Source organism: Octopus sinensis, linkage group LG13 (genome assembly GCF_006345805.1).
Source record: "Octopus sinensis linkage group LG13, ASM634580v1, whole genome shotgun sequence".
Classification (NCBI taxonomy): Eukaryota; Metazoa; Mollusca; class Cephalopoda; order Octopoda; family Octopodidae; genus Octopus; species Octopus sinensis.
This window is the reverse complement of record NC_043009.1, coordinates 24,127,175-24,139,674: the sequence shown is the minus strand read 5'-3', so window position 1 is coordinate 24,139,674 and position 12,500 is coordinate 24,127,175. Positions and strand designations below refer to the sequence as shown.

The window sequence follows — 12,500 nt, the reverse complement described above, 5'->3', positions numbered from 1 at the left end:
TAGAAATTATTTGACCTCTAGGTATAAACCTAAAGCCCGTCTTACAATGTATAAACATTTGTATAAATAGAAACATTAATAAATAAATAAATAACTTCCTGTTCTAGTGTTGCACTTAAATCTCTTAATGTATTTTCCTCTACTGATAACCTTTGACCTCTTTGATACTTTCTTTTGTTCTCTTTATATTCTTATACCTGCCTTTAACTATGTAGGAGAGGCATTTAATAGCTGTATGATGGTCAAAAGTAATGTTCTCATTTATAAATTACTAGCAGTATCGCCCGGCGTTGCTCGGGCTTGTTTCGACCCGCTGGAATTGTAATTTTGAAAAGTAAAAATTTTGTGAACATTTTTCTGGTCGAAATACACCGAAAAGTGGCGACACAGCAGTGAAAAAATCGTAAAAAATAGGGATTTTCATAGAAAAAAGCATCTTTTTGATGTAAATGATTTTTGGTGTTAACATGGTCCGATTTGAATTTCATGTTCTACGGAAGGAAGAGCAACCCTTCTTCTACCATACTCTCAATTTTGGTCAACTTGTGCCGCAGGGTCTCGGAGGAGATAGTGTTAGTTGAAGGTTACCATTCTAGGTGCCTGAGTAACAACCTCGCGGATTTACAGATAAATGAATTAATTACTATTTTACAGAATAAAATTAAATAATTCTTGAAAATTAATTAATATTAATATTTTTTGAACAAAGTAAATAATTTTTAAAACTTAAATAATAATTTTTTTTACACAAACGCGAACGGGGAAAAGAGGGTGGCGAATTCGATTTACATACCTAAATTTTTTCTTTTTCATGACATTGTAGCAAAATAGTAGTGAATTATATAAATACCAGCAGTACATTTTTTTTTCTGGGGTATTTTTTTTCAACCTCGTCACATATTTGCCCCTTTCAATTTAAACAAAGTCTTAATTAAGCAATTACGGCAGCTTAGCAATGGTTTCAATACAGGCGTGACATCTGTATCTCAATTGTTCAAAACCCTTCGAATTTTTTCGCACGTGATGATATCATAGTGAAAACTTTCAATTACGCGCGCTTAGAAGTACGCTCGCAAATTAATACTACCAAAATTTTGAAGTTCGCGCTCCGCTTGTGTGTGTGTGTGTGCGTGCTTTAGGTGTACGTAGGTATGTGTTTTTGTGTGTGTGTGTCACTGAAGCCATACATACATATATACATACATAACCTCTCTCTCTCTCTTTTCTCTCTCAGTCACTCACTACAAAAAGTGAATAAAAAAAGTTCAGTTATTTCTGTCTTTCACTCTGTCTGTCTCTTTACACACACTAACAAAAGCACTTCACTTACACACCACACTTTCTGTGTCGCATAACCCATCAAACACACACACACACACACTCACGCACGCACACATGTACATCAATGCTTTCGGAGTGAAATGTTAAAATATTGAGTTTTCTCGAATTTTGTCTTAATTGGGGGTGAAATTGAAAGAAATATATTATGGCATGACCGAATGGAGTACTTTGAAAAATCTTAGGTAAACTCTAATTGAAGAAATTGTGTGAGGAGTAAATCGTTATGTATTTATTTGTTTCTGTTTGCTGTGTTTTTTTATTTTTTGAGTAGTGGTTTAAATACTTTCAGTTTAGTCTTCCTCAAATCACTCTGTCGCTATTTACTTTCATTTTATTCGTTGCACACTGTGTGTGTGCGTGTGCGTGTGGTGTAAACCACATTAAGAAAAGCATTTGACATACACACCAGAATGTGAGTTTTCTGTAAATTTTGCTTCATTGGAGTTTAAATTTTAAAAACTGGACCTGGCATGACCCGATGCATTCTACTCTTAAAAATGCTAGGTAAATTGTAATTGAAGAAATCCTATATTGTAGATTTCTATAAGTTACAAAGGGAGGCAGATAAAATCTGCCTTTTATAATAAGAGATAAATCTCAGATTTCTGCAACAATGACCTAGATTTTCTGTCACCACAGAAATAAACTAAACTTTGTAGGTTGTGTACTTACACCCCTTCCTCCCATAATCTCCCATAATGTCCTTATTTGGGCGATTTCTGCTTCACTGATTTCTTTTGAGACTTCTTTTAGCCAATATAGTCAATCTCTTCTTCCAACATAGTAGTTTTGTGAAACGATTAGAAGTGTGATCAACATCTTCTCATATATCAGGAAATTACATCTACATTATTATGGATACATTCATCTTCTCTGAGTATGAAATATCTCCTCATATCTCCGGAAATTACACCTGCATTATTACGGATGGATTTACCTTTTCTGTGAAGCTAACAAACTTTTTTTAAAAAACCTTTTATAAAACTGTACATCATTAGAGAACTTTTGAAGTCTGCTTACAATCTAACTTTCCTTTTCATAGAACTCTCTTCGATACTTCATGAGTGTAGCCTCACCCCCTGGGATGTTTGGAAAACTCATATGTGTTTTGGCTGATGAATACGGGACACTTGCATTTGCTGCAATATTTGCAGCTTTTAATAAAGCCGTTCTTCGTTTGAAACAATTGTACTGAACAACTAATCCATTCTTGTTGCTTTTTTCTTGTTTATAATCACCCCACATTATTTTATGGTTAATACCATATAGATTTCTGGTGCATCTAAGTTAAGTACCGCATTCATTGAAACTCACTTGAATCTTAATTGTTCTTACTGAAATTATATATATATATATATATATATATAGATATATATATACATATACATATACATACATACATACGTACGTACATGTGGTGCAAAAAAGCAAAGAGAGAAGATTAATCCCTGTTCACGGCGAAGACGGGAGTCCGGATGGACCCTGTGCAAGTACAATCCGAACACAAGATAGATAGATAGATAGATAGATAGATAGATAGATAGATAGATAGATAGATAGATAGATAGATAGATAGATAGATAGATAGATAGATAGATAGATAGATAGATAGATATCAACTACCATGAAACATATTGATACAAAACGAGAATAACAACGTAAATTACTCAAAATTTTATTTAGCAAATATGATACTGTTAAAATTCATGAAGTTTCTTATCAGTTAATATGCTTAGCCATTGATTCTAGTCATACAATTATTCTATATTCTTTATTATTTTTTGTAGCAAATAACCAAAATTACTATTTCTCATTTCGCTTCACATCATCCTCGTACAAAATGAAAGGCTTTTTCAAATTGATTTTCTTCAACAGCATTTTGAACAACTCCGAAAACCATATCAGGATCAGAATCTTGCACTCTTAGCGGATGTTGAAAGTTCTTATTCAGATCCTTCATGCTGCTCATCAATGTGTTATTTTCTTCTTCTCTGGTAGGAAACGATTTGCTGGGACAACCCAAACTTCCACTCCAACTCCTAAACAGTACTTTATATTTGAGAAAGAAACACACTTTGATATAATGGCTGGTGTTGTTTTTTACCGAAATTTCAAGCCAAAGTTGTGCAGGTCCCAACGAAATATTGAGTGTTTTAGTAAGAACACCGTCTGTAAAATACAAATAAAACGAACAATTAGAGAACACACTAGTAAATAAATATATTTATAGATCTTTTCTTGATATATATATATATATATATATATATATATATATATATATATATATTATATATATATATATATATATATATACATATACATATATATTCAGCAAAATTTAGATTCAAATGATTGTGGTACTTAAATTAGATGCACCAGAATTTTGTACGGTGTTATCCATATAAATCCATAGGATGATTATAATCAAAATAAGCAACAAGAATATCTTCGGTAATTTGGTACGATCATTTCACACTACATCATTTCATTAAACATTGTAAGCATTACAACAGTTTTAAAATGTTGAGCAATCATCAGCCAATTTATAGAGGTTTCCCATCAATACATATACTTATTTTCATGTTAATTGGTAACATTATAAAGAGGGTAGATATATAGAGAGAGATGTTAATTTGAATGTTAAGAACATTAAGGTGTTAGAATTTATCTTCTGACTGAAGAATATCCTTTAAGTTGAATGGGATTTTTCAGTTGAATGGAGACAACAGAGATTTTCTATTTATAGAAGTAGGAAGAGGTGAAATAAATGTCAGAAGTTATTCCTAAAGAAAATTATAGTGGAAATGGGATTATATTGTCTCAGAGTTTACTCCTATTTGGCAATTAGATTTTGTATCAAGAAGGCTAGGTCAATGCTAAATGGTCACAATGACCAAACATATACTAAATAGTTATAGCAAATACACTTATACATATACAAATATGTATCCGCTTTGATCTATAAGAAGATTATCTTGATAACATAAATCTCTTAAACGATGAAATGAATGAAAATAGCTCAAGTAATATAGAATCTCATACTTTAAATAAACATAAATCAATTGAAGAAAGGAATCTAGTATATAAACTTAATAAAATGAATGAAAATAGTATACAGATCGCAAATAAATATGAAAATGTTAAACCAGATAAAATAAATATAAATAATAATATAAAAATCTCTCCCACAAAGAAAAAACCTAATAAACATAAATATAAGACTAAACTGAATAATGAATCTAGTAAGAATATACATAACGTTAATCTCTCCCACCCCTACATCAAATAAAAAATGCTATATGGCTAAATATCCCCTTTAACTGAGCGATCTCTACGAATATATACGGTAGATTTATGCCTCTACTAGAAAAGAACTTCCCTGCGTCCCATAAATATTATAAAATAATTTCTAATAAGTCGGTTAGATTATCATACTCTACTCTTCCTAATATGGGTACCATAATAGCTAGACTTAATAGTAAAAATATAAAGTTAGCTAGAGATAGAATAAATAGAAGCAACAATAATAATGGTAATAATAATAATAAAAATAATAATAATAATGATAATAAATAATAAAAATAATAATAATAATAATAATAATAATAATAATATATAATAATAATAATAATAATAATAATAATAATAATAAATAATAATAATAATAATGATGATGATGATGATGATGATGATGATGATGATGATGATGATGATGATGATGATAATAATAATAATAATAATAATAATAATAATAATAATAATAATAATAGCAAAAGGGGCTGATTGCTACCTAGCTCAGATACCAGGAAACCCCAAAATGGCAGAAATTCAAAAGATAGTGCTCATGCGAACTGCTCATATCCTACGCAAAATACTTTCTTTGTAATCTCAAATTTTAAAACAAATATAATTTTCGTATGGTTTTTTTAGGCATTCACTAGTACAACACTAAGTACAAAACCAAATATATGGCACCCTAGGCATAACACCAACATGGACTTCCAACTTGTTGTCTCTTGAGGTCTCTGGGTGAGACTTGGAGCCAGCTTGTGCAAATGTAAAGCAAAAGTCAAACATATAATAATAATAATAATAATAATAATAATAATAATAATAATAATAATAATAATGATGATGATGATGATGGTGATGATGATGATGATGATGATGATGATGATGATGATGATGATGAAGATGATGATGATGATGATGATGATGATGATGATGATGATGATGATGATGATGATGATGATGATGATGAATGCCCTGATGCAGTGCCAGGCATTGACTCTCATGGCTTCTGATCTTAACTGATTGGAAGTGTTATCATGTACATTGTTTTGTCTTGGTATAAAAGATGGGCTACAGCAAATATTCTGCTCAATACCACAGATTTGCTTGTCAGTTGTTTGACCTTAACCAGTTGAGCATGTCCCTTAGTGGCTGACGATATGTGCATCTCTGATCACGAGCAGAAGTAGTGAGGGAGCATCATATCCATGTGTTGAGAGGGATTCTTTGGGGTTTGAATAATTCACCTCTGGAAACATGGGTGGTTCTTTCAACATCCTTAAACAACCCTTATTCAGGGACCGTTTGAGCGGGATGCGCTACTCAACCTGAAGAAAATTCTAACTGGGCCCTACCTGCAAGGTCATGTGCTGTTTATCTTGATATGAGATCACCATGTCGCGCACATATGGTTGTGATGCATGTGCCTGGTGTACTCTTATCAAACGGGTAGTCATGATGGGTATATTGGGCTTCGTATATTTTACCCCAGTGTCACTTTGATGGCATGAACTGCTCTCTCAATCAATAATAATAATAATAATAATAATAATAATAATAATAATAATAACAACAACAACATTAATATAAATAGTGATAATTACAACATCAATAATATAGTTAATAAAAATAATGATGTGGTATGTGAGGGTAGTGAGAATGGATTAATAACTAGTAACCTCATTTTACATAACAATATAACTACTGTTAGGGGAGAGAACACTAATTCTAATAATAGCTCTAGTAACGAAAATAAAAATGAATTGTCCATAAATAATACTAATAACATGAATTATCCCCCCAGCTGTAATTGTAAAATTAGATCGAAATGTCCGGTATCTGGCCGCTGTCTGGTCCAAAATGTAATTTATAGATGTACAATAATGGCTTCAAATAATCCTTAAATCCTTTAAAATATTTTAGCCCGAAGACCGCGGCCATGCTGGGGCACCACCGCTGAAATAGCTATCTTTATTTCAGTTGTTCGGTGGATCTAAAAAAAACGTTTAAACAATCATTTTTCCTCCTTTAGGCTTAAACATAAGGCAAGTTGCACAGACCTTGGATTGCCATATCTATAAATGCATATATACATGTATATTTTATCCCCTGCTTTAGTAATTTGATTGCAGCTAGGCCGGAGCGCCGTTTTAGTGGAAAAAATCCACCCCAGGACTTATTGTCGAACCGCTAGCTTACGTAAACACACCAACGCTGGCTGTCAAGTAGTGATGGGAAACAAACACAGATACAAAGGTCCTCTATTGAATTTTACACTCTGTAAATGATAATATTTTAGAACCTGCAGTGCGCTTTGGCAGCACTGCGAATGTAATAACCTGTTAAGCAGACCAGGATAAATGTTAAATGACCAGACAACAAAAGTGATACGTAATGGATATGATCTAATTACGGTGATTTCGTCCCTTGTGCTGTAATTCTACAGATGGAATCAGATCGTTCTACCAATCAAGGCTTTCGGCCAAGAGTCGAAGGGGATGGCCAGTATAAGTATCACTGTCAACTTCCTTTAGTCAGTTACTAATCGCAATCTTTTTAGTAGATAAAAAATGTAAAGAAAAATACTTACGGATATCGGTATCTAAAAGTGGGCGCACTCCTAATTGCAGGTGAAAATGAATGCCAGTTGGAACTACTGTCATATTGACATATACTGGAAAAGACAAATATATATAATCCTTTTATTTTATCATTTATAATTATTATCATTATTATTATTATTATTATTATTATTATTATTATTATTATTATTATTATTATTATTATTATTATTATTATTATTATTATTATTATTTTTATTATTATCATCATCACCTTCTTTCAATTCTGTTTCCACTTCTTGCCGAACATCTTTCTGACACTTAGGGCAGAGAAACACACTGTATGCATTGGTAGGCCATTAAAATAAACACACGAAATTGTCCATTTACAAAGTCATGTGATAGAGAAAAGTAGAAGAAAGTGCCCAAGTGTGATCTAGTAGAGATTAACTAGCCTTGCAAGTTGATTTGTTTTAAGGAAGCTGCATGGAATCCTAGAGGTTCAAGCCACTACGACCTTCAGATGAAACTCACCTGAAGATCGCAGTTCCGTAAGACTCGGCTCCCGAGACAAAAGAAATAGAAAAAATTATCCTCTACGGCATTTACTGAGCATTCCTACCTCGTTCGTCCAACATGAAATAACGAGAATAAATATACGTATACCTCATTATACATACATGCTGTATAGTGTGCTAAGAAGCTTGCTTCCAAACTATTTGATTCCAAGTTCGCTTTGAGCAGTTGCCTTCATCTAAAGCCTCCAGTAGACTAAAGTTAAATGAGCGGATTTGATCAGCAGAAAATGAAAGAAGCCCACCGAATATATATATATACAAAATATACAATGTATATATGTATATGTATATATATATATATATATATATATATATATATACACACACACACACACATATATATATATATATATGTATATATATATATATATATATATATATATATATATATATATATATATATATATGTATGTATATATAATAAGAGGCTTTCAAATAGGAAAGCGTTGTGCTAGAACACAAAAGAGGGATAAATTCACGAAAGGAATGAAAATTAAAAACATTTACCATCTCAACTATATCCCAGACCGACGGTTTCTAACTATTTCCAGCAAAAAAATGATTCGCCGAAGGCAAGTTTCTTCAGTGGGACAGCCTTCATAATCCTGACGTACAGACTGCTAATAATAATTTATTATTACCCTATTTTATTATATATATATATATATATATATATATATTATATATATATATATATATATAGCCTTAATAGGTAGCCTTAATACACAAATAAAGAAATTTTATCCACCAGTGCGGTATTGAGCACTCATTCTCATTCTATATATATGTGTATATATATACGTAAATGTCGAACAACGAGAATGAGTGCTCAATACCGCACTGGTTGATTAAATTTCTTTATTTGTGTATCAAGGGTACAATTTTTCAAGCCGATCACATGAAGGAATGGTTTTCTTCTCCATGTTATTAAGATGTTAAGATATTCTTAACATGAAGCCTATTGTAGCCTTAATATGCACACACACACACAAACACATAAACACACACAAACATATGCACGCACGCGCACATATGTATGTGTGTTTGAGTGTGTGTATGTCTTTTTGATTGTGCTTGTCCCCTGATTCCACCACTCCATAATTGTGTGGCGGTGTACTTTTGTCTTATAACTTTTACTTTTTCGGAAAAAGACCAAACGGCACAATTATCAGACAACGCAAAAAATAATTCCCGTACTGGAGTCAAATTAACAAAACCAGAGGTCGCCTAACTTTTTCGACCCTCGACCTCCTTTAGTCACTTCTCCTTCCACACGGAGCACCTTCCACATTTAAAGTATATTAATACCCTACCCTGTGGAGGCGCAATGGCCCAGTGGTTAGAGCAGCGGACTCGCGGTTGGAGGATCGCGGTTTCGATTCCCAGATCAGGCGTTGTGTGTTTATTGAGCGAAAAACTAAAGCTCCACGAGGATTCAGCAGGGGGTGGGGGGTGGCCCTAGCTTTCTTTCACTCTTTCTTCCTGTTTCTTGAGTAACGCTGCAATGGACTGGCGTCCCGTCCAACTGGGGCGAACACATACGCCACAGAAACCGGGAAACCAGTCCCATGAGCCTGGCTAGGCTTCAAAAGGGCGCATGAATAGATGATGAATGAATGAATACCCTACCCTACTGTACCATATCTTAAATGCATACGGCAATTAAAATTTTAGCTAAAATTTACATGTATGGCAAATTAAGAAATTCTATTAATATGACTTTTTTTTACATTTAAAACTACATGTTCGAGTATTGAGTATGAAACAGTCAATTTTTATGAAATGTGAAAAACGCGTCATATTGCTAGAATATTGTTTATTGAAATTGTCAGCATCACTGTGAGGGATGAGCATGGGCTGACTAAGTATATCAAGCAGTTCATGTGGGTGAACTGCTCTTTCGCACGCCGACCACCATTCGACCCCTTGGCTATCACCAATAGAAATTCCTCGGACTCCCTTTGGCGACCCTTGGACTAAACAATATGTTCATGTTGGAACGGGACATAAAACAGCAATTATTGCAAATAATACTTACACCATGGAAGATTGTCTAATAATATGGAACAATGTCCTGCTTTTTTTTTCCAATTACACTTAAGAATTTTCATTTGCAAATCTCCAATTTCCGATCCTTTAGTGACCGATTGTTCATTTTGAGAATCCATATTCACCACATTATTCTCTTTTACCATTTCTTCTGAAAGAGATCTTCCATCAGCAATTACATCTGTAAATATAATGAAGTTAAAGAAATTATTTAGATAAGTATGCCGACTCATCATGACATGGCTATCGTGTATAATGCGATACACAAATGGTATTGCTTCCCAACCAGCACTTTGGGAAAATATCTTCTAATATAACTTCAATAACTTCAGACTGACCAAACACTCGTGAGTAGATTTGGAAGCCCGTCGCATATATATATATATATATATATATATATATATATATATATATTGATAGTAATGGTAAGACAACAAAAGAATGAAAGAAACCTCGATATTGTGTAAATAGAGGAAGTTATCTGTAAATATATGTGACAATTATCATGGCTACCGAATAATTGCCACTTATTATATTTACAGATATATATATATATGTATATATATATATATATATATATATGTAAATATATATATGTATGTATGTATGTATGTATGTATGTATGTATGTATGTGTATATGTATATATATGCGAGGAGGTATCAAGCACATCCTGGGCTAGTTCTGTACTGCGCCGACAGATGGCAGCGCATGGCCGCGTGTGCGGTTAGAGTTAGCCGTGAGCTTCATGTGGTAGTGTACAGAATGATATAGCTGTGTTTATATCGCTACCGGTTTGGCTATGCTGCAAGTTGGTAAGAGCGAACTTGAAGTGTTTGTGGAAAATGTGTGCGTCTTTCAGGTTGGTGTTTTTGTGGAAATTATGTATGTGTAGTGGTGCAATGTGTATAACTTGTGCAGGTGTACGCATACATAACTGGTTTCGTTAGTGTGTTTTCTTTCTGTATTGGTTAAGATCGCAGGGGCGTTATGAGCGCATGCTTTACATGTAAACCCATGTGTGTATATATATATATATATATATATATATAGAGAGAGAGAGAGAGAGAGAGAGATTAGATAGATAGATACATGCACTCATACATCTGCGTATGTATGTGTGTGTGTGTGTGTGTGTATGTATGTATGTATTACAACACACCACACACACACACACACCAGTACTGACCAATTCTTAGATCCACATTTTCACACCTACACATACACACACGCGCGCATGTGAAGATAATCACCCCTCTTCCACATGCACATACAAACTCTCTTACACACATGCACGCGCAGCTTCTTTTTGGGATCACCACTACTGTATTATCTCCCCTCCTCCCTAGCTCTCCTGTCTGACCCTTCTGTCTGGCATTCGCCATGATAGATCGCTAGCCACTACACATTCTTTATTTTCTCTACTTGTTTCTTTCTGTCTTCCTTTCTGTAGAAAAGCGTAAGCTCGAAATGTTAAAGACTTTTCACTTCCCGAGCGCTATACTAATACATCTGTTTGTTGTCTACACCACCTGTCTTCGTCTTTTGTTGTTGTTTTTTTTTTGGGGGGGGGGGTGAATTCTCCCTATATGTTTATATATATCGATATACATGTATTCTTTTATTTTTTATTCTTTTATTTGTTTCAGGTATTTGACTGCGGCCATGCTCGAGCACCGCCTTTAGTCGAACAATTCAACCCCAGGACTTAATATTTGTAAACCTAGTACTTATCTAATTTTTTTTTCTTGCCGAACCGCTAAGTTAATGAGAAGTCAACACCCCCACATTGGTTGTCAAGAGATGATGGGGCTACAAGCACAAACTCACAAATACATACATACATACATACATACATATATATATATATATATATATATATATATATATTATATATATATATATATATATAATATATATATATATATATATATATATACATATATACATATATACATATAGATATATACACAGGTGGTCACAGTTAATCAACATGTTGACTTCGTTAATCGTTAATCAAATAATCCGTTAATTCTTTGAAAATGTAACGAAAGTTAATCCGTTAACGTTAACTTTCATTGAAAAAAGGCATAACAACAATTTAATACCCCACCGACTTTGTTGCCTCATAACTTCCAGACAAATGGATAATTTTAACGAAACTTCCACCATATAATCACTTATATCCTCTCGATTAAGTGTTTGTAAGATGGCATGGAAAATTAATTTTCGAGGCGTGCGGGAAAGGAGTTTCGGAAAATTTACAGGGCCTGATATTTTCCCCCTCATAACTTTCTGGAAAATAGGTGTGTTTTTAATGAAATGTGCTACTAATATATTTGAAACAGTGCAGATTACGATTACAAAGAAATTTGTGGGCAAAACAAAGTTGTGAAATTTCTATTTCTGTGATCACTGGTATGTCATAATCTACGACTTTTTATCATGGACTGGAAGTTGGAACAAGAAGCCAATTGTACTTTGAACTTGGGAAGTCTGTTTCATGGACATTGAGCATACTTCGGCAAGCTTACGGGGACAAGGCAATGGGTCGTACGCAATGTTTCTAATTGCAAGGGTGCTTCAAAAGTGGAAGATCGTCCTTGGAGTACGATGAACAATCAGGAAGACCTGTCACGAGTGTCACTCCGGAAATGGGGAGAAATTTCATCCGCTTGTGT

General features: G+C 33.5%; 2 protein-coding genes across 3 annotated transcripts in view; both read right to left on the bottom strand.

The window, feature by feature from the left end:
* The window catches only part of LOC115218662, a 16,090-nt gene extending 7,785 nt beyond the window's left edge, over window positions 1–8,305 (bottom strand). Inside the window, exon 1 of the mRNA XM_029788588.2 lies at window positions 8,279–8,305. The gene's annotated coding sequence lies outside the window, so the exon portion shown is untranslated. The remainder of the gene's footprint in view (window positions 1–8,278) is intronic.
* Window positions 3,002–12,500, bottom strand: part of LOC115218660 — a 42,969-nt gene continuing 33,470 nt past the window's right edge. For both annotated transcript variants that reach the window (XM_036508229.1, XM_029788587.2), the window contains exons 5-7: window positions 9,810–10,001; window positions 7,223–7,306; window positions 3,002–3,510 (exon numbers count right to left, since the gene is read on the bottom strand). In XM_036508229.1, the coding sequence (XP_036364122.1) occupies window positions 3,167–3,510; window positions 7,223–7,306; window positions 9,810–10,001 (620 nt within the window). In that variant the 3' untranslated portion in view covers window positions 3,002–3,166. The remainder of the gene's footprint in view (window positions 3,511–7,222; window positions 7,307–9,809; window positions 10,002–12,500) is intronic.